Source organism: Chaetodon auriga, chromosome 1, assembly GCF_051107435.1.
Source record: "Chaetodon auriga isolate fChaAug3 chromosome 1, fChaAug3.hap1, whole genome shotgun sequence".
Taxonomy (NCBI): domain Eukaryota; kingdom Metazoa; phylum Chordata; class Actinopteri; order Chaetodontiformes; family Chaetodontidae; genus Chaetodon; species Chaetodon auriga.
In genome coordinates, this window is record NC_135074.1 from 22,160,445 (window position 1) to 22,182,440 (window position 21,996).

Below are 21,996 nucleotides of genomic sequence, written 5' to 3' on the forward strand. Positions count from 1 at the left end.
TTTAATGCATAACCACCTCCAAAGCCGTCTAGAGCAACATCAGCTCCCACTATAGTCTGTAGCACAAAAGAGCAATAAAACCACATTTAATTTGGAGGTAAAACTATTGTCTGTATAAATCAGATTGGAGGCAAAGTTTATGTCATTTCACTGGAGCTTGAATGTCAAAAATAGTGAAGATAATGCTGCTTTTTTTAGCAGTAGTAAATCACGGGCTGTGGTGCAGTGCACAAGTGACAGTAATGCTCTGTATACTCCACTAAATCCAATTGAAGCCTCTAAAGTACAACAACAAACTTTGGATATACTGTTGCTCAACAGCACATGATGCAGACGACAGAAGACGGCGAAAGAGTTCCATCAGTTAAGTAGTAAAACTCTCTTAAACAAAATGTCTTACCTTCTCCAAATGATGTGTGTGCTCCCTCTGAGAACTGCGAGAGGAGTTTAAATTGGGTGGAAAAATTGCGCACTTGTACTCCTTTGGTGGATTAATGGTTAACACCTTCAGATAAACATGCTTAACTACCTTGTTTCCTTCCTGTAAAAACCAATGGCCAGTGTGGTTCCATTCCACCGATGGCATCAAATGAATATTCATGAGGATGGATATCATCTCAGCAACATCCACTTCGTTTGTGCTAAAACTTTTGGAAGCAAGACAGAGAAGATTTTATGATTTTATTTTAGATTTTATTGAAAAAAGAAATCAACGTAAACAAAGAATTTCCAAATAATGTCAAGGTTCACAAGACTAATATAACTTATTGCTTTACTCTTACATTCACAACCTGAATTCAATGTTATGGAACAACATAGAATGACAGAAGTTTTCTCTCGTTTTTTCGACTAATCCTCAGTAACTTGGCCGAGGCACGAACCTGCGTACCACGTTTCAAGTAAATACGACCCCAGATGACCAAGTATTGTTATCCTGTACCATGTCTTTTAGGATAATGAGATGTCTGTTGCATTCAGCATCATTCATGTTATAATATATACATCAATCCCCTCCTAAAAAGGAGCACAACAATAACCCAACGGCAAGGCAATCTTTGCAACTCATCAGAAATAACAAGCCTTTGTGGATTTTTCGTACATACTGATCATATAATGACAGCAACATGTTTTAAGGCAAAACAAAAACAAATGAAATAAAATAAATGTTTGCAAAGCTTCATGCAGGTTATCACCATTATCGTGATAATGATATCAGTTTTATTAATCAAGTCCTTTCTTTGCTTGGTTGGTGTCTAAAAAATAAAAATATATTTCTGTACATCTCCATTAGTCCTTTAGGGTTAGTGTTAAAACACACACAGCGTCTGGTCTTCAGAGGCTAAAGAAAAACTGTCCGTCTGTCCCATCCGGTCCTCAGAGTACTGTTAGGTCATGGCAGGACTTTGACTTCTGCCTGAAAGCCATCTTCTTGTTCTTGCGTGCAACCATGCGGCCCAGAAACCGTTTGGCCTTCTTGCCGATGCTCTCCCTACGCCTGCAGTTGGCCATGCGTCGTGCGTTCTCCTCCTTGCTGTCTTTCCTCAAGCGGATCTGTCTGACGATGCCCTCGAACAGGTCCTGCACATTGTGGTGAAGGGACGCAGATGTCTCAATGAACTTGCAGTCGAATACCACTGCACAGGCACTTCCCTCTGCAACAAAGGAGCATGTGGAGAAAGGAAAATTAGCACTTTGAGTCGATCAAGAGAACATTGAGGTGGAAGCTCAAGTAGACTGAGGCTGAAAACTGAAAACGGTAATGGCATAAATTAACCCTGAGTGATAGTAGTTTTAAAACTTTGCTGATAGTTTAGTTTGCAGTGGTACTTGGAGGTAGGCCTGAACCTGAGCAGCCATGTGAGAAATGTGGCCTGACCCCACCAGAGCCATGAAAAGCTTTCAGAAGAGCTTTTAAGCTTCAAATGATAAATATTAGATTTTATAAAGCAACCAAAGTTCATAACCCACTTCCCCTGAGATTAAAACTTATATTAGTGTAACACATGACACATCTGTGAGATTTTCAGGGCCAAAGGTAAGCCAATCATACTGACTTACCGTCTACAGACACCTCTCTGGACCGCACCAGGTCACTCTTGTTGCCCACAAGGATGATGGGAATGTTCTCTGACTGCCTGGCCCGACGCAGCTGAATACGCAGCTCTGACGCCTTCTCAAAGCTTGACTTGTCTGTCACTGAATACACAATGATGTAGGCGTCTCCCATCCTCATGCACTGCTCCTTCAGCCACTGGCTGTTATCCTACAGGAAAGAAACAGATACCGAGATTAGCATCAAACATGGCTGATCCCATCTTTTTTTTGCTAATGTAAAATCCATGAATCAGTGTAAAGGGACAAGCATTAATAACATTTAACTCACCTGTTCCCAGATGTCGTACAACACAATGGATGCCTCCTCTTCATCCACCACGATAGCTCTGTCATACATGTTTCCTGGAGGAGGGAAAAAAAAAGAAATATTGTGTTAAACACTGAGAGAGAGGAGCAAAGCATCTCTCATCTGAGCAGTCGTGTTTGTTGTCAGTGTCTGTTGCTGCTTTTCTTCTCACTGGTTTTAGCCCTTTTTTTCTTTTGAAGCAGAAAGTTGATCACAGCCTGTGATCAAGCCATGGTTGGCCTTTTATATTTTCCCTTCACATTATGCTGTTGGATGTATTTCTGACAGCTGGACTACTGAGGGCAGGGCTGGTGCCTCGCCGTGGATGGAAATAGCAATAATCAATGCATGCACACGCTTGCGTGCAAAAATAAGAACCCTGTTTTTTTTTTCTAATCAATCAGCTTATCTCTATAACTGCCCTCACAGATAAACATAATTCTGTTTTAAGGGGGTCTACAAGGCTTTGTGTGGCTTTTATGCAATTCTAAAAAATCCACATCTTCATCATTGCTGTTTCATTTTTTTAAGTCTAAAATTTTTAATGCTTAAGATCTCAGAACTGGGCTTCCCTCATTGAACCTCGTACCTCCAGACATTAGATTCTACTTCTTAGACTGACTGTTCATTAAGTTGACTAAATGATCCTCAGACAGTCCTAATTATCACGTGCAACCTCAAAGACAATGGACATCTTCAATATATGTGTATGTGGGTTGTCTGGGTTGATGACTCATCCTCAGCATCACCATTTACCTGCTTCATCGCAGTCGTGACCAGCATCCTCAACTCCTCCAAAGACACGCGCCAGGCTGGACTTGCCGACGCCGTGCTCCCCGAGGAGAACCACCTTGTACACCTGCGACTCCGCCTCGCTGCCGGTGGAGATCACGGAGTCGGAGGAGTCCGACGCGCAGCTGCCCCGGTGCTGCTCGTTCGGGGAGTAGGACGTGCAGCGCAGGAGGTTGGACAGCTCGTCGGTTTGCCCCGTCTGTGGCATCGTGGCGCGCAGGTCCCGGTCGTCCACGGGCATGCTTCTCCTGTGTAGGTTTGGTAGATTCATGGGGAAGGGCATGCTTCCTCTTCTCTTGTCCATGTTCCGCAATTTGTCACCCTTGTTCAGAGTCATTGTGCTCTTACCGAGGTCTGCAGAAAGATGTGAGACGCGTAAATCTGCGTTCTTTCGTTCAAGCACTTTTAAAGGAAATGTGTAAAAGTCTGCACAGTGGAGGATAATGCTACAATTTAACATCATTGTAAAGCAAGTTGTAAAATGAAAACATGTATTAGTTTGAGTGCAATTATATCAAATAATTTTTCTGACCATGTCCATTCAACTCTACTCCAACATAAAAACTCACTATAAAACTAAATCTTAACATGCCTCATAGGTATTAAAAACACTTACTCTGTGCTGGCAATTAAATCCAACGAAGACAATCCAATAATCCTTGGTTTGAAGAGATGTTGTAGCCGAAAACGCGGTTTTACTTCAGTGTGATCAGAGTCGCTGCTCAGCCTATTTATATGGGCCTGGGAGTGACGTCGGCAGGGATTCGCCCCAGAGAGTCACGTCTCCGCTTATTATAGCGGTGCGTAACGGTAACATCATAGAGAGGAGGGGGTGTATGACTGGAAGAGCTGAGGAATCTCCCTTCCGCATCGCCAAATGGAGAGCTTACCTCTGAGGGGGCGGCCAGAGATGAATCCTTGATGAGGGAAAGCCCGCTTAAAGCGAGAGTGATATAAATATTTAATTTTAATTTAGGAGATACATTTAGAGATGGTGGAAGGGTGTCCACGTGATGAAAGGTGTTCAGGTGTGTTATATGGCACAATCGATGAATGCTTTTATGCAAACATGATCGCTTTTCTTGTTTAATTTATCAGCTTTGAGCTTCATGGTCACTGCAAGGCGGAGGTCATTGCTACAATTCTGCAGTATCACAGGTTTTTAATGTTGATGTGAGGCAGCTGCTCGTATGACAAATGCATGGGGGTATCTGGTTAAAGCAGACCTGTAAGTCAACCTCACACTTGAATTCAGTTTTGTGCATATATGCAAAAAAAATCAAATCTGGCGCTGAAAATGATATAAACACATAAAAATTCTACACACGGTGACATTCATTTATCATGCATCTCCAGCTTTCCACCCACCTCCTTGCTGTCTGAGAAATGAAGGCTGCAGCCACAAAAACATAATTCCTAGCACTTGCAGTTGTAATCCTTCACAGCTGACAGGCCTGACCTGTGCCTGTAACGTGTGGTGTTACTGATCCATGCCTGAGCTGAATAATGCAAACTGCTTTCCATTTAAAATATGTTGACTTTGTGACACATTAGTAGAGGCAAATCTCGTTACAATCCTACTAGACCTCAAATTACTTTTTTGTATTCTACTTCTGTATGTTTTTTTTATATTTAATCTTATATCCGGATAATTTTAAATGCATTTTTTTTCGGACTCTATATTCCATGTTCCAGTTTATATCCGAATATCATAGACTGGCTCATGATGTCTTGCTGCCCCCTTGTGGCTTAAGATCTTCCATTACGGTTGAACCTTTTGATCTCATTGCGTCAAGCTTGTCCAACACTAAAATGTATTTTCTGCTGTGTCTCCGTGTGGTAAATGTGAACAGATCAACAATACAATAATGAACTAACAGTCAAACAAACAAAGAATCATGATTTTTTTTTCTCCATTTTTTCGAAATATACTTATCACAGTATATGTGTAATGTATAAAATGTTTGTCTCAGGTGGTCTTAGTTTTAACTGCTTTTCTTAGTTTTTCTAGTTTTTGGTACAAATCTGGATCAAGTACAAATTCCACTTTCTTGAGGATTCCTTAACTTTTAGACAGCAGGCATTTTTGCTCTATTCTGTCGTTACTTGAATTTCACTAAAATAATATAACACATGCATGCCATGATTATCTCTGAATGTGTGTAATTTAATTATATATTTAGCTTCCACATGCTGGTTTTCACATATTGATTCGTATCTGTATTCACATTAAATAGCAAAGTTAATGATCGTGTGGTCATGTGGTAACACTTTGTAGAAATACTTTGCTAAATGTTAAACAGTCAGTGAGAACTGTGATGACACACTTTCAGCCAAAGGTCAGATCAGAATTTGGTCACTTGATTTCCCCACAGATCAGAAATGTTTGTATAAAAGGTGCTTGCTGATGTAACATGTGATGTGAAAAATATATCTAACTCCCTGCTGTACCCCTCGTACACATGACTGTGTGTCTACATCACTCCACCAGCATCATCACGTTTGCTGGTGACAGAGTGGTGGTGGGCTTTATCTCTGATAATCAAGAGAGCGCCTACCTAGAGGAAGTGACTCACCTGGAGAACTGGCACCAGGAGAACATCCTCATTGTGAATGCCATCTAAGGAGCTGATTGTGGGCTTTGTGAAGAAGCAGGAGAGGAACTACCATCCTCTCAGGATCAGCAGGGCCCAGGTAGAGAGGGTGGACAGCTTTAGATACCTCGGTTTCTGCATCACAGGACTTATCATGGCCCTGTCAGGTCGACACCTTGATGGAGAAACCCCGTCAGCATCTGCCACCTCACATAAGGGACTTCTGACTGTTCCTCAAGGGACAACAGACTCTTCCCTCTGGTGCAGTCAGGGAGGCGCTACTGCTGCCTGAAGGCCAAAACAGAGAGGATGAGGAGTTTCTTCCCTTAGACCATTCGAGCCCTGAGGTAGTGACTTTACACACACATATAATTCATAATTCATCCACCTACCATACATCACTGTCGCCTATTTTGTCGATATGTTCTGGAACTAGCCACAGAAGAATATCACTGTACGTTGTATTGTGTATGATTGTGTGCATGACAGCTCAGGCCCATCACAGCTAATATTCACGTTTAGTTCAAGTACATTATTCTATAGTTATAATTTCTGATTCCGTATAAGATGACAAGTACAACAATGACAACCGGTGATAGGCTAATATCAGCCTTGTATATCAGCCTGGTCGATTCAGTAGTTCTTAATATAGATAACATATCCAAACTGAAAAAGTTGTTTACATTTGGTGATATCAATTTCTACTTATATTTAGCTACCAGTCCCACTTATTCAACATTTGGGTAATTTTGGAGGCTGTAATTTCTAGTCTTGGTAGTCTATATTAGATTCAATTCTAATATATTCTGTTTGCATTACAGGCACTTATACTTGTTCAAATAGTCTCTACTAGCTTTTTGAGTAAATCTGCAGGTGCAGAGTAAAGACCCTTTGGTAGACAGCGCCACTGTGTACTCTGCACCGTCTCAGTTTAACCCCTGTCGAACACGCACTTCCACATGCCGTACTGGCATGTCGGTCCCGCTGCTCTGGATAGTAGCTCCCACACCAGGAAACCGGAAGTCTACCCTTTAACGTGACATTGCGCATGCGCATCCCTCTCGCATCTTCGACCTCTACTACAAACCGGTAAGAGCTAACCTCCTGTGACAAACTGCGTTTGAGTTAACTATATAACTGTGACATGTCCGTGTAACTCTGTGTCTTTGAATCTCTATCGACCACAGCACTGCGCAGCTTTCTTGCTTTTCCAGCTAGCTCGTTTTTAGCGGCATTGTTCGGTTTGCAGCTAATCTTGACCTTACTTGCGCGTCCACTTAACTTTGCACACTGTGTCCTTTCTTATTTAGCGAGCCAGTAGTAGAGCCAGCACACTGACATTGTTCTCTGTTGTGTTTCGTGCATTGCTTTCTACAGACGGCAGACACTGAATCAACGCCAGCTCCCTTGGCTGACCTGATCACCGCGTCCCTTCGTTATGTATGCCTGTGCTAAGTTCGTCTCCACGCCCTCTCTGGTGAGTCTACGTGAATGAATGGAGTCAACGGCTATGTGCCATTTGCCAGTGTGTTTAACCGTACCTGTTGGTATCAGGATAGGTTACAAAAAGCTACCTGTCTGTGTTCAGGACAAACAAGCTGCAGCTATAATGTAGCCTGCTAACAGGGGCGCTCCGATATGGAGCCGCCTTTGACCCTCTGTCAAAGTCAGCGCCTGCTCACACCTGCAAGGACGTCCCAGCTTTGCCCATTATCAGGGCAAAACTCAGCCTATCTGCTGTATCCTAGTATGAAACATTTAACCCACCTTTTGAAGATCAAATGAATGAGTATCATTTAAATCGTTTGAGCAGAATCCAGCAACACTGTGAGGAGTCACTGCTGGATTTTACCATATTGTCTACAAATCAGATATCACTTCAGGTGAAACCACATGCTTGCTGCCTCGAGCAGAGCTGATGTATTTTGAATTTAAAGACAGAAGGATGTCAATAGCATGCTGGTAAAGCATCTCATCACAGCATGATTGTCTCAAATAAATGTCTTTTTTTTTCTTGATACAGGTCCGTGCTGGATCTCGGGCTCTGTGCAGACCACTCTCTGCAGCAGTAGTCTCAGATGCCAGGAAAGCAGACGTAAGCAGCTATCTGTTCTTCATACTGACGTATTGACTTTTTTATTTTTAAGCTGTTATTTAACCAGGTGAATCCCACCTGGTTCAATAGAATCTGAAATCTCTTTTTATGAGGGAGCCCTGGCCAAGATGGCAGCAATACAGTGTTTCAGACAGCACACACGCAAACATTATAAACACTTAAAACAAAATGTACAGTATCGACTCATAGCATACAGCGGAGGAGAGGCACTCTGAGGCTATCACAGCTCCATTAACCTACTATGTTATTCACATTGCCTTGTTGCTCACCGACAAAGAGGGACAAGACAAATTAAAACGTTGAAAAAATATCTATTGCCGTTTTGTGATCCTGTACTGCTTTGTTTTGTGCTAACTTTTTTTTTGGATTACTGCTTTTCAGACTGCTTCACTCCTGGCACCGCAGAGTATTGTGTCCTCCCAGCAGCAGCTGGCAGTGCGGGGGTTCCAGACTAGCGCTTTGACCCGCGACATCGACACTGCTGCAAAGTTCATTGGAGCAGGAGCTGCCACTGTCGGAGTGGCTGGATCTGGTGCTGGAATTGGCACAGTGTTCGGTAGCCTTATTATTGGATATGCCAGGTACATTAAACACTGTCCATCAAGGAGAGAATGCAAAGTAAAAGCTGCTGTGCTTTGAACACTTTGTACCTCCAGCTTGTCTCAGCTGCCTCTCTCTGTCTCTACAGGAACCCCTCTCTGAAGCAGCAGCTGTTCTCTTACGCCATCCTGGGCTTCGCTCTGTCTGAAGCTATGGGTCTTTTCTGTCTGATGGTTGCATTCCTCATCCTGTTTGCCATGTAAACCACTTTGGCATTTGCTGTAAAGGAATACATCACAGTGCTAACAAGAATTAGCATTTTGAGATGCCCTTGAATGGTACAATGATTTCATCTTATGTTGCCTATTCTTGTTCATTGGTGTTTCTTAAAAGATTGCGAACCCACTGATATGAAACTCTGGTAAACCCAGTTCATTTTAATGAGGGGTTTACCATTATATTGTATATTTAATCAAATGTTTTTGTTAACAAACATGCAACCAATAACAGAAGTAAAAAGTTTAATTCATTGTGTGTCTTTGTATATTTGTAAATGGTAGTGGGGTTTTCTGTGTTTTATTTTTTGTGATGATTGAGATTGAAAAAGAAGTTCTGCATAGCTCAAGTTTTAAGATCAGCCGTTTTCATCAACCTATTTACCGTTGAAAACTTAAGCAGATCCAAAGTAATTGTCAAAAACTCTGTTAGCTAATTTAACGTTGTTTCAAAGTCCTGGCTAGCTGGCCAGCTAAATTAGAGTTAATGTTAGCCCTGTCGTGTCCTCAGCAATGAGCACGTTGAAATACAAAAACTTTCTTTTACTTGTACCTTCAAACGGTATTTGCGTCGTCCCAGAGGTGTCCTCTCTCTACCTGAAAATATTGACGTTTTGCCTCGGGCGAAACCAAAGTTTAAATCCAACTTTTCCAGCGGATTTTAGGGAAGAAGAAGAAACTCTGAGCAATATTTTAGTCGTTCCGGGCAGAGTATCTAAGCCAAAAGCGTATTTCAAGATATTGAATAACGGGTGTGAAATTTATTTGAAGATGAAGCAATGAATGCTGAGCGTTTTATACACACGCCACCTGAATAATATCCCAATACTAACACAGCGACGAAAAAAAAAAAAATCTGTCAGGTGGAACTGAAGTAACAGTCAGTTGAGGGGGACGGATTTGAGTAACGTACATGTTCGAGAGGTTGGCGAAGAAGGCAAAGATGCCCTACAATAAACTTTCTGAACCGTTTCTGAAGAAACTCCACAGTTATGAAAATATATTCGGACATGTAGGTTAGATAGTGAACATGGACAAACGAATGTCTAAATATGTGATTTTAGTACAGTTTCACAGGACGCGGAGGATAATTTCTTTGAGAACTCAGAAGCTGATGCTGACACCTCTGTGGTGGTTGGGGTCGTATTACTGTCACACGGGCTCCGAGGCTGTTTTACAACTGAACCAGCAAAAAAGACCCAAGAGTAACCAGGTAAGTAAACGGTAGGGGACACTTTCTAGGGGGAGCATTGCTTGTATGTTGTCTCCGCTTTGAAAGCAGTTGACGGGCTTTATTATCAGCTAACGTGCGGAAACAGCGCCTGTCAAATCACACATTTTACACCTGTCATACGGTATCCTTCTATCGTTGATAAATCCTCCTCCTTCAACAGTCTTACTTTCTCAGATAAAGCTCAGAACTTACCGACTTGATATTAACTTGATAAAACCTCTAGTAGTTCAATACAGTTTTATCAACTGTGTTCGTCGGGGGAAAGCAGCTCACTTAATTGTTCACTAGATGGGGTAATATGGGTAACTTGAGGGCTAACTTGTATGTTATTTTGTCTCAATATATATTTATAAATTGATGAATACCAACTTGGATAATTTATAGCACAGCTACGCACAACAGATGTCTGAGTGTGGCCCCTCAAAACACAGCCTAATCAATATAGTATGAAAACTTTGAGCCCAATAGTCCATTTAGTCTCGCAAAGTTTATGGATCTGACATGTACATTTAGCGGTTTAAGCTCTATAATCACATATACCTGCAGTCATTCCTAACAGGACCGATCTTACACTCAGTATCCACCAGGGGTAGTGAGTGTACCAGACACTAGACAGCAGGATTTTTTTTTTTTTTTTTTTTTTTTTTTTATTCAAATCAAATTCAGGGACTTAAGGGGAAAATCCACCTTAAACTTCAGTATACGTCTTTTTCTTTTAGTGACCTGTTAAGCTCGAAAGTAAAATATTAAGACTTGAACTGATCATTTCAACAGGTGATACTTTTTGGATTTGGTCATTATTTACTTGATGTTTAGGTCCAGATGATTTTAACACGAATATGACTCACAGCTTTGAATTGGCAAATGCTCTAACCGTACAGTTGTAAGAGTTTACTTTAAGGATGCTGCATAATTTTTATCGTGAGGTTACTATTTTCACTACGGTCTGTTTGTAACAGGTACCGAAAAGACACAAAAAAGAAAGATCTTCATGTCAGCAGGTACTGGATCGGTTTGACTGTCAGTACAGTCAGGAACTTGGAGACTTGTGGACATCTGCGAGGTAAAGTTTGTCTGAAATGATTACTGCAGCTTACACAGAGACAGCGTTTCTACCCTCACTTCACTGGGATTGCTTTTCTCCTGCAGAGCAGTGCTCCTGGACCCTCCCTCTTGGCAGTATGGGGTCATGCTCAACCGCTTCAGCACTGTGACAGACATCACACAGATTCTCCGATCACAGGGCTTCTCCACATTGTTGCCACAAACGGATGTGTCCACATTGCTTTGTAATGGCTCCTCAACAGTGTCAAATTCTAAACACCAAGCAGGAAAAGACTCTCTTTTGCCACCTCACTACGTCTCCAAGTGCCCCCCTAATGACTCCCATCTCCAACCTGACAGCACCTCTCATGCGCTCAGTCAGGACATTCCATCAGAGCCTTCCCCCACTTTGCACCGTCCTTCATTACAATGTTACATCCACCCATATCCACTGCGGTTTCCCTCTCAGGCCCACAGGCCTGGCCAGCTGAAGCAGTACTACCTCCTGAATGCCGCCTCCCTTCTTCCAGTGCTCGCTTTGCAAGTCAAGGATGGGGAGAAGGTTTTGGATCTTTGCTCTGCTCCTGGGGGCAAAGCCTTGGCCATTATGCAGTGTGCCACCCCAGGTAAAACAAGTATTTTACATAGAAATTTGTGGATTTTGTACAGTTTTTAAAACAAGGCAGTGAAAAAGGCTAATAAATCTTACATACTGCTGAGCACAACCCTGATTCCAAAAAAGTTGGGATGCTGTGTAAAACAAACAAAGGAGAATGTGATCATTTGCTCATCCTTTTTGACATATACTAAATTGAAAACAGTACAGACAATCAATTTAATGTTTGACCTGATTTTTGTAAATATCTGCTTATTGTGAATTTGACGCAGCAACACATTTCAAACACGTTGGGACAGGAGACAACAAAAGACTGGGAAAGTTGTGGAATGCACTGAAAACACCTGTTTGGAACATTCCACAGGTGAACAGGTTCAATGATAACAGGTGATAGTATCATGATTGGGGATGAAAGGGGCATCATTGAAAGGCTCAGGCATTTACAAGCAAGGATGGAGCGAGGTTCACTGCTTTGTGATCATGTGATGGTTTGAAGGATATTACTGCATGGACTAAAAACCTGTTGTCGGTTTGTTTGCAAATGATTGCATTCTGCTTTTATTTAAGTTTTGCACAGCTGCCCAACTTTTCTGGAGTCTGGGTTGTACATACATCAATTTATGACTTTGCAATAAAATGTGAAATATACTCGATATTAAAATTAATTTATCAACTCATACAGTTAATAAATATTTATGGTTATATTTAATAAGAAATGACCCCAGATCATAACATACTGTACACCAAATGAGTTTTTCAAGGATATCGGGTGCCTTTTCACTGAAACCTCTGGCTGTTAATATTAAAAGCATACTTTGCATGGAAGTTGCTGCAGTTGAATCTAAAGAATATTTTAGTCTGCTGGGAATAGCCTATTTGCATTGAACACTGGTAATAAGTAATGCAGCCCTGTATTGTGTTCCAGCGCTTCTCTGCTGTAATGAACCAGACCCTCACAGGCGGGACTGGCTGGGAAAAACCCTGGAGTCTTTTCTGCCTCTCTCACTAAACAGCAGAGTGATTGTGTCTGCACAGGACGGACGGTCTTTTGGGCAAAGTGAAGCGGGGACATATGACAAGGTGGGGAGATGTTTATTGGCAGCATGTGGATGAAATTTGCTGCAGTGTCCCAACAAATTGAGGTGTCACACTTCTTTTACAAGGCCGTGGTTAGAAATGAATGAGAACAGCAAGCCTTTGAACAAAAGCTAATAAGCCCAGCGGAAAAGAAGAAAACCATTTATTCAAAACAGGAGCCAAGAAGAGGCAGACAAATGGCTGGGAGGAATCAAAGTGACTGATAATGGAGCAAAATATTGAAAAAAGGGAAAGTACAGAATGAAAATATTGAGAGTAAGACACAGTGTGAACAAAGACTGAAAGGTAATAGAATAGTACAGACAGCACAGATTCAAGCTCTGTTGTGGCAGTGATATGGTTCTATAGAATGAGGACAGAGGGCAGATTTGTAGGAAGATTCTCCGCTGAGGTGTCTACACTAACCATAATGTGTCACATGTCTCTCGCTGTGGAGAACATATAACATGTGCTTTGACTATTTTGCAAGCCTCCAGTCCTTCTTTTCATCCACTTTTACCTTCATTAACTGTGTAAATGTTTTTCTTCCTTCACTTCTGCTTGTCTGCTTTGACCCTCGCTGTGTCTCACTGCCATTACACTCAAACTCTCTGACACTGAACGCGTCACATTTCTTTCTGGTGCAGGTTTTAGTCGATGCTCCATGTTCTAATGACAGGAGCTGGTTGTATTCTTGCAGCAGCCAGCAGGGGGAACAGAGACTGATGGAAAGAGCCAAGCTGCCTGCGCTCCAGGCTCAGCTGCTTAGGTAAGCCCAATCCCCAACCTGAAGCTGTGTGTCCACACATTCAAATGAAGAGCAGTTCCAGACAAAATGATACCATCGTTTTCCTCTGTGTTTTAAGTGGTACACAAAATAATGTAAACAGTGGATGAACGGGGACTTAATCACAATTACAAACAGTGCTACGGAGTGGAATTACATTGCACTGATGGGCAATTAGTGCATTTTGTCAAGAACTAAAAAGGTCTGGCAATCAGCTCTTTATCGTGTGATTTTTCAAAGCAACAGAAAACAACTAAGAGTTCGATGGAGGCTGTATGAAATGTGGTCAAATTGTAAAACATAGCTAATTATATAGTGCTGTGGCAATTTATATGCAGCATAATATTACCTAGCCTTGCAACAGTGTCTGAAATGGTCATTTAGTCCCCTGTCATGAAGTGCAGAATCTGTATTTTCCCTGCAGGTCTGCGCTGTCAGCAGTGCGTCCAGGGGGCATCGTGGTCTATTCAACCTGCACACTGTCCAGCTCTGAGAACTACGCTGTGGTCGAGACGGCGCTGAAAGACTGTCCCGAGGCTGAACCCGAAGACCTGTGGGAGGAGATTGCTGTTCCTTTCTCAAAATACTTTGCATTTAGTCCTGCTCGCCCTGGTCATGGAGGAGAGACACTTCACAAGCCATCCCTGCAGCCACACAACGGCAGTGTGTCCTCTTATCGCCACACACTCGGCATTTTAGTGGTTCCTCAGCCCGGCAAGACCTGGGGACCCATGTTTTTGTCTCGGATTAGAAGGAGGAAATAGTGTGTATCCTCATGTGCTGAAAAGATAAGTGGAATTAAATGGCTTAACATATACATTTCCCTGCTACGGCATTTGTTACCTGGAACTGGCTCAATAACTCACTCACACAAACTGACTAATTCACATTTAGCACACACGGTGCCAATTTTGGCAGACAGACAGATGGAAACAGGTTGATGTCACCACATGCAGGCAAAGAAGGACCCTCACTCACATCATTCATACCGTCACATTAATTAAAGCAGCTAGGATCAGTACATTTCTAATAACAATGAATCGGATGACGATGTGAAAACAAAGTGAAAGGTGATTAACATACTGAGAATAATCACCTGAATCTGCAGCACCCCACGATCATGGGGCCTCTGCAGCAACCGTCTTTCAGTTAATTGTTTTGTTATCATTATTTATTATTGATTTTTTTTTCTTTTTTGGAAATTAGTGACGCAGCAGATGTACAATTAGATGCTGCTGACTGATTTTAAGCGCTTCACGTAACGCTGTGTGTCCACGCTGTACTGTATAATAAAATTGATAATACCACAAGACTGTAATATTCTCTCAGATTGTAATATTAAAAATTCATTCGCAGTTCATTCTGTTATAAGTGAGTGCTTATGCTGTGGATTTTATTTCATTTCATGTGAGTGTTACTGTCTAAATACTCTTTGAGTGGTAGTTTGACAGTAGAAGACGTAGCACCGCAGACGCTCACATTCGGAATCCCCGTCTTTTGAGCCTGAAGTCAGTAAATCAGGTTTCGCTCATTAAATTTTGATTACCTCCTGACTGAAGTCATCACTGAATTTTTTAAAAGTTTCTATCCGAACACCCATGACTGATATGTTTACTGGCCTGTTGTTTGTTTTTTAATACCTAAGTGCCACAACGCTACTGCAAATGTTTTCACACATGACATACTCAACAGGAGGCTAAAAGTTTCCTGTCTGAGAGATTAGTTTAATAACCGAGAAGAGCGGTAATGATACAATTAACACACAGGTTCTCTTTCTTCGCTCCTGCTCCTCCTCCTGCATCGTCCTGCTCTGAATAAAGTCCTGCTGTTAAGTCTCACTGGAAGTAATCTTACATCTGTCATCACACACACCCCTTCGGTGTGATGGAGAAGGCAGTATCATCTCATATAGTGGCTCATTACTTGGGTGCACTGTTCTCGTGTCATGCTTGAGTGAAAAGTAGACTATTTCATGGCAGTGTTGTAGCTTTTCATCAGCCTTTGATTGCTCAGACCAGAAGCCGAAGGTGTTTTGAAAGAGACCGTAGACAATAACACACAAGAATTCTCATATTTTCACCTTTTGAACATAACAGGCTGACAAAGTGCGCTGTTGCAAAGGCAGTTATGTGTGGAAACCCTTATTTCTTTCTCCCAAATATATAAGGCTGGTGGTTCTGAGCGAGCGTATGAGACACCGTCAAGGATATGGTTGCTGAAATAGGAAAGCTACAAGAGCCTCGCGCCGGTTTCGCCCAACTACCCTGCGCGGCCGTAGACACAAGCATTATTGGGTGCATTTATATGGCTATTTTTATTGGCTGTCCTACTTTTGCTCCACTTCTGCGAGTCTTTGAAAAGTAGCTCCGGCCTCTGATAGGAGTGCATCGCTACACCGCCACAACATCACGCAACCTAAAAGTGGCGAGATGTGGAGATGAAGTGGGGCTTCAGTGGGGTTAACCATGTTGCTGACCTTTGTGTGAACTCTGGTTTGTTGATGTTCCCCATATTGCAGTGTTTCCTCAAGGGGAGAATCTCTAAGCAGCTTTTCCTCCACTTCAAAGGGAGAGAATGTAGGCCTGCTTTGCATAATCAGGTGGGGAACAGCTTTTTGCCAGAGAGGCAGGAATTAATTTGTGCCACCGCCAGATGTAATCATTAAAACTCTAGTCATTGACAATAAAGAGGGAGGAGGAAGAGGGGGAGGGGAGAGTGGTGGAATTGTAGAACAGTAGATAAAATGAGAAAGAGATATGGAGCATAGGATGGTCCTGAATGCCAGAGGACTCTGTAGCTAAGCAGACTAATCTGGCCTGAGCTCTGTTAAGCCAGAATGACATTTTTTCAGTCTGCTAACATTCAGCTCTGTCACTCCGTGTTTGGACATGTTGGCATGAAGTTAATCCTAACTTCTCATAACCCTTTATTTTACACGTACTTTCCGATTTTAGTGGTATACAAAGTGCTGAACGCATCAGGAGAAAGGATTTGAAATGTAGAAAACCACAGTAATTTAGGCAGCTATATGTGTCAGTCATACTGAAAGCCATTTAGCAGTATGTGTAGGCTTTATAGCTCCACTCACAGCCAATAAATGTACTGTATGGTTCAAGCCCGCTGCTCTCATTAACCCTGTTCAGAGCAGCATGCAGCTGTTTTCAAACCCGCTGCGCTGTAGCTCTTCAGCACCAAACAGCAGACAGACAAAGCCACTAACAGATGAAGAATTTCCAGTGTCTGTGGGTTCATTTTGGGTTAGAACATTATACTGCTCATTCATTAACAAGACACTGCATAGAGCTTCACTGACTTAGAAAAGCGTCGTTATTTGCGCTGCTAAAACCCAATCAGATTCAGTCACACACATCTGATGTTTCCCCACTTATGAAAAATGTTTGACTCCAAGCATTTGACACTGAATGTGCTGGACAGTTAACAAGTGGGTGTATAGATTTAGCAGCGTTTGGGGTATCCATCATTCATTTCAAATGTCATCATTTGTCAATATTCCATCAGTGGAAGTGAGTGACCATGATTGCTGCTCGATTGATGGATTGTTACACAACTAATCTCAGTGGGGAAAAACGTGTGCAAAGAATGAATTCTTAAAGAGGTCAAGATCGAGCTGTTTGCCTATATGCACCAAGGTTATTATACTTCACTAAAACTGAACTAAAAGCTTAAACTACGTGTTAAAAGATATTTTAGTCAACTGAATCAATATTGTGTACCTACAACGGTGACTAAAATAGAATGACAATGCCCACTTGGCCAAATTTATCAGCACAACAAGCATGAGGAGGCACAGGGAGACGGGGATGTCTACATGACTGTGAGTCAGTTGCCTTCACAAAATTCTCCATAATTGTAATATATTGTATTATATTGTGCAAGGACTGGGCCTGCATGATCCCGAAAAGGCAGGTTGTGTAATCCAAATGCAGTACATAACTGGGAAAAAATTATGTGAGGATTTATGTGAGGACTGACTGGATGCAGAACAAAATTTCCTCTCTTGTGTTTTATGGCCTGGGGAGACATCAGGCACCATCAATGTCAGCGCAGACAGACAACGCCGCAGGAAAATGAATGGGACCGGAGTGAAAGTGAGGGGGTAACTGAAACTACTTCAAGATAAAAGAAAGGAACACAGACATTTTCATGCTTTCATCTCCTCTTTGTCTGTCATACACTCCAAATGCAAAAGAAACTTGAGAGCAAAGAGAAGTAAAAGTGTTTTTTTTGTGTGTGTGTGTGTGTGTGTGTGTGTGTGGTTGTTTAGAGATTCAACAGAGGGGGCAGTGATCCCGGGCTGCTTCAGAGGATGTACACCGGAGTGACAGGCGTCGTAGAGGACAGCAGAACTTAAGTGTCTTCAAGTTCACCATTTCTTCAAAACTTCTCGACAGTTTTATTTCAAAGGGGACTCATGGGCAAAAGAAAGAAAACCAAGAGCACTTCCAGACTAAGTGCACTGTGGCCCTTGATAAACTACACCAAGAAGAGATGTGTTGTTGTTCCTACTGTAGACCTGTGTGAGCCTCAGCAGCTGCAGGGAAAGAGACATCCATAACAGCTGCAAGAGAAGACAAAGCACAGGCTTAAGAGACTGAAGGCAGGACAGATTATCCCGGCCCGGACATTCATTCATCCTTTGAGGAAAAGACAGAATTGATCGGGAGATATAAAACTAAAGCCTTGGACAGTCTTGCAGCAAAATTGGATTTGAGAGAGAACTACAGGGTCTCTTCAGTTTTAAGTATCAAGTCATCATTTCCCCACAAATTAAATGCAAATTGGAACAGCAGATCCATAAAACTGGACATGAATTATGCCAATTTAGGATGTGAGTTTAGATTACTGACTGCTTAAATAGTAACTACTCCAACAGCGGTTCACAGTCTTTTCCACTTGGGATCCCCCGTGTCGGGCTACAGGGGCAGAAGAGCAAAAAGCAAAAGCATTCAGTATTAGAAAACAAAATAAAAGGATGTTTGAAAATGACCCAGACTTTTTTCTGATAAATGGACCCAAGTTTGATGTGAAATCTACTGAATTTGTGCTTATAAGGCAAACTTTATGCAGCCCTTTTTACAGCTTGCCTAATGCACATGATTTGCAAGATTAGGATCCCTCTGACAGACAAGGACCACGTGGACTTCAGTCAGACTTTAATCAAAAAAATTAGGCCTTGAGGCTTGACTTGGACTTGACTGCTGTAACACTTGACTCCCTGAAGACATGATGTAATTTGAGGCTTGAAGGCAAAAATATTCCAGTCTAAGGTTTTGTTCCTGGTCCCGAGACAATAACAAATAAATAAGACATTGACAAAAAAGGCCTTCCATAGCCACAACTCGGGAATTAGAATTTTTAGGCATATATATTAAAACTATTTAAATTTAGCACTACCGAACTAATGCAGCTTTATCACCCACAAAAAAAAAAAAAAAAAAAAAAAAAAAATGTGTAAAGGGAAAGTGCAAAATCTTAAATGTGCCATTTTCTTCTCACACTACACTCTGCTTCCTCACTGGTGATCATTAACCACTGTCTGTTCCTGGACTGCTGCGGCTTCAGTTCAGCTTCAGGACTCCATGCTGAATGGAGCTGAATGTCAGTTTATTAAATCTCTACCTCATTACAATAAATCTCATGTTAACCAGCTCCATAGCTGCGGTTCATGTCACCTAAAGGAACATACACTCCGGAGCCCTGTGTTAACACTTATTTGACCCCTGCATGGATCCCTGCAGTAGCTGAGCCCAGGAATAAAATGTTCATCCAGAAAAGGTGTACCCAGATTGAGTTGCCTCATCTCAATTTTTACTTCACTTCTGTTAAACTTCCTGACTTCAAACCTTGTTGAAGTGGACACTCCCTGAGTGAAGGGAAAGCATGAATAATAAATTCTTCACCCAAAGGAAAAAAGGGGAAATGAAGTCAGAGGGAAGAGGTATGAAGGGGCTGATTAAAACCGATAGATTTCATACCAATACTTTCAGTTTAAAACTTCATAAAAACATTAGCGGGGGGTGTTATTGAAAGGATCGAATAAGTGACACTTCCACAAAATAAGAGCATATTTGCAGAGTGGTTTGAGGTAATTCTGAAATAATGGAGCCCTCCTGGAGCTTACCTTTAAAATTCTTAAATTGGACATTCAGTAGTCTATTCATCACCTTTTAAGTATGCAAGTGCTTGCGTACATATTTATTATTCATGTTCGGCTGGTCATAGTGGAATGTGCGCAGCTGTAATGTGCTGCAGGATGCCATCTCTCTCAAATCTTTTCACACCATTTATTTCCATTTGCCCAAACTTGGGCAGTTTGCCTTTGAAATCTGGCACTAATAAAACTAGAAGAGTGCACTCAGTGGAGTGCAGATCCCCACCAGGTGTGTTCGGGGCATGTGGGTGGAGAACAGGGAGCGCAGGGCAGACTGAAAACATGCAGGTTCCAAAATACCAGTGATGTAAAATGTCAATTTCAAAATTAAAAGTACCAACAAAAGAATCTTCCCACACTAACATGAACTTCACATACGCTGTCCCTGCTGATCACCTGCGGCTCCGACCGGCCGCTTACCAGGAGTGAAGAGTCAGCAGTCAGTATAAAACAGACCACTCAATAAAATAGGCTCTTCAGAAAGTGTGATTCACTGCAACTACAAGAGGTCCTTGAGCAAACAATCATAAATGTGCACAAAAATATCAGGCTGATGGCTCCAGTAGTACATGAGATGAGCTTAGCAGATACACACATGGATATAAGTACACACACAACCCAATGCACGATCCCCTTCAGGTGGTAATTACACTGAGTACCTGCTCTACAGCTGTGAACTGATTGTGCTCCTTTGGCAAGTTTGATCTATCCCAGTGATACAGTTTGGTAAATTTCTTTTCTTACAAATAGATATGAATGTTTCATGCTTTAGACTTTCATCTGATACATCATAAAACTAGACTGTGAGGTTGCAACTGGGCACAATGGGGCTTTGAGTGAAATGCTAACAACATCATGCAGATATTCTCACAGTAACAATGCTAACATGGCGTAGCATGTTTGGCATGTTCAGTGCATTAGTCTAGTGTGTTAGCTCGCTAATTAGCACTGAACACAAAGTGTAGCTGAGACTGATGAACGTCTTTAGTTTTTCAGATTTTTGGTCCAAAAGCTGAAGGATTGAAATTGAAATGCTGTCCAGACGGTGGCGCTACATGAAAAGTCAGAGGATTACTGGAGTTATAAGAAATCCTTCTGAGGGGAACATGAATGTCCAACCACAGTTAAAACTACAAAATGTGAACCAAAATCTTTAGGATTCATCATCTGGGAAACATGGATATCTGCATAAACTTTCATGGCATGGAGACATTTCCGTCTAAAACAAAGTGGCGAACCGACTGACTGACCAACAGATTGACATTGCCCTCCACAGAGCCACGCAGTGGCCAAAAAATGAGTCTCTGCCGCAACATTCCTCTATAAAAACATGTTCACTGCAGGCTTATTTCCAATTAGCATGACTCAGTAGTCAGGGTGCTGACCAGACAAGTGCAATGCCTGCCTTGTTTCAAGGGTTTCACAAGCCATGCAGAAGGTGACACAGAGGCCAATGCAGTGCATAATCTGAAGTCAGCAATAAGGCAGGTGGCAGAAGGGAAATGTCTTCTATTTATCCTCCCTGTCGATTTTTTCTTTACCTGCCTCCCTGTCCCTTCTGTGCTTTCAGAACTTGCTATTCTCTCTGTCTCCTTGTCGCTGGATGACTTTTTCTCTCCCTTCCACTGTGTCTATGTATCTGGCTGTCTTTCTCTTCCCCCGCCCTCCTCTCTCTCCCTCTCAGAGTCAGCCTTTGATCTTGCCAGTCCTAGCACAGAGGTAGACAGTGATGCTGTATAGCTTTTCTCTGCCTATTAATGTCTTAACTCTTGCTCTGCCTTTTGCAGGAGGTCTACTGAGACATCATTTCCCCACACCGCACGGTCTAATGACAGGCCTGGACACCCTTAATCACAAGCATACTGTGTGTGTGTGTGTGTGTGTGTGTGTGTGTGTGTGTGTGTGTGTGTGTGTGTGTGCATGTGTGTGTGTGAGGAACAGGTTTAACATTCATATAAACTGAAATAAATGTAGTAACTGCAATAAAACTCCAGCGTCCTTATCAATGACAAACACACCAAACCAAAGCCTGCTGTTTGTGTCCATAGATAATACACAGCACACACTGATTAGTTACAATCTGATGCAAATAATCATTTTATGGCATAAGATATGATGAAAATATGATACTGAAATGAAATACATTGAGGGACAAACAGTATGTAGATTCAATTAGATCTTCATACCATAAGGGATTTTAGTGTATACAGGATAAATGAACATATGATGGTATCTGATAAATCTTGGGTTGATATTTCATCCTAAATGTTGCATCAACAAGGGATCATTTCATCCTCCTCTGATCCTAAATTTTGAATCATTATTGCTCAGGGAAAATGGGAAGAAAC

The 21,996-nt window shown here is 41.9% G+C and overlaps 3 protein-coding genes across 5 annotated transcripts; 2 read left to right on the forward strand and 1 right to left on the reverse strand.

Moving 5' to 3' along the window:
- Positions 1-667: 667 nt before the first annotated feature.
- Positions 668-6,782, reverse strand: rrad (Ras-related associated with diabetes). 2 transcript variants are annotated; one of them, XM_076730077.1, is made up of 7 exons: positions 6,180-6,782; positions 5,770-6,075; positions 3,810-4,129; positions 3,158-3,547; positions 2,384-2,457; positions 2,059-2,263; positions 668-1,652 (listed from the first exon to the last, which is right to left on the reverse strand). In XM_076730077.1, exons 4-7 carry the CDS (start codon positions 3,528-3,530, stop codon positions 1,375-1,377), a joined length of 930 nt encoding a protein of 309 aa, XP_076586192.1. In that variant the 5' UTR covers positions 3,531-3,547; positions 3,810-4,129; positions 5,770-6,075; positions 6,180-6,782; the 3' UTR covers positions 668-1,374. The 2 variants fall into 2 exon arrangements, with proteins under 2 accessions (XP_076586192.1, XP_076586182.1); XM_076730067.1 differs by lacking the exons at positions 3,810-4,129; positions 5,770-6,075; positions 6,180-6,782 and having other exon boundaries at positions 3,158-3,749.
- Positions 6,783-6,823: 41 nt separating this feature from the next.
- On the forward strand, positions 6,824-8,972 carry LOC143320441 (ATP synthase F(0) complex subunit C3, mitochondrial-like). Of its 2 annotated transcripts, none has more exons than XM_076730089.1 (5): positions 6,824-6,876; positions 7,165-7,264; positions 7,811-7,882; positions 8,285-8,484; positions 8,592-8,972. In XM_076730089.1, the coding sequence occupies exons 2-5, from the start codon at positions 7,226-7,228 to the stop codon at positions 8,704-8,706; spliced, it is 426 nt and encodes a 141-aa protein (XP_076586204.1). In that variant the 5' UTR covers positions 6,824-6,876; positions 7,165-7,225; the 3' UTR covers positions 8,707-8,972. The 2 variants fall into 2 exon arrangements, with proteins under 2 accessions (XP_076586204.1, XP_076586214.1); XM_076730099.1 differs by having other exon boundaries at positions 6,857-6,876; positions 7,172-7,264.
- Positions 8,973-9,620: 648 nt separating this feature from the next.
- On the forward strand, positions 9,621-15,030 carry nsun3 (NOP2/Sun RNA methyltransferase 3). Its single transcript, XM_076730111.1, has 6 exons — positions 9,621-9,931; positions 10,912-11,015; positions 11,102-11,622; positions 12,538-12,692; positions 13,337-13,458; positions 13,901-15,030. Exons 1-6 carry the CDS (start codon positions 9,749-9,751, stop codon positions 14,238-14,240), a joined length of 1,425 nt encoding a protein of 474 aa, XP_076586226.1. The 5' UTR covers positions 9,621-9,748; the 3' UTR covers positions 14,241-15,030.
- Positions 15,031-21,996: the final 6,966 nt, after the last annotated feature.

Excerpts from the sequence above, each read along its gene's own strand:
- rrad (XM_076730067.1), bottom strand. The coding sequence starts at position 3,656 with ATGATGTTAAATTGTAGCATTATCCTCCACTGTGCAGACTTTTACACA. Across the intron at positions 2,458-3,157 it reads TCACGACTGCGATGAAGCAG|GAAACATGTATGACAGAGCT; the intron begins GTAAATGGTGAT and ends TCCCTCCTCCAG. Across the intron at positions 1,653-2,058 it reads CAGAGAGGTGTCTGTAGACG|AGGGAAGTGCCTGTGCAGTG; the intron begins GTAAGTCAGTAT and ends CCTTTGTTGCAG.
- LOC143320441 (XM_076730089.1), top strand. The coding sequence starts at position 7,226 with ATGTATGCCTGTGCTAAGTTCGTCTCCACGCCCTCTCTG. Across the intron at positions 7,265-7,810 it reads TCGTCTCCACGCCCTCTCTG|GTCCGTGCTGGATCTCGGGC; the intron begins GTGAGTCTACGT and ends TTCTTGATACAG. Across the intron at positions 7,883-8,284 it reads CAGATGCCAGGAAAGCAGAC|ACTGCTTCACTCCTGGCACC; the intron begins GTAAGCAGCTAT and ends ACTGCTTTTCAG.
- nsun3 (XM_076730111.1), top strand. The coding sequence starts at position 9,749 with ATGGACAAACGAATGTCTAAATATGTGATTTTAGTACAGTTTCACAGG. Across the intron at positions 9,932-10,911 it reads AAAGACCCAAGAGTAACCAG|GTACCGAAAAGACACAAAAA; the intron begins GTAAGTAAACGG and ends TGTTTGTAACAG. Across the intron at positions 13,459-13,900 it reads CTCCAGGCTCAGCTGCTTAG|GTCTGCGCTGTCAGCAGTGC; the intron begins GTAAGCCCAATC and ends TTTTCCCTGCAG.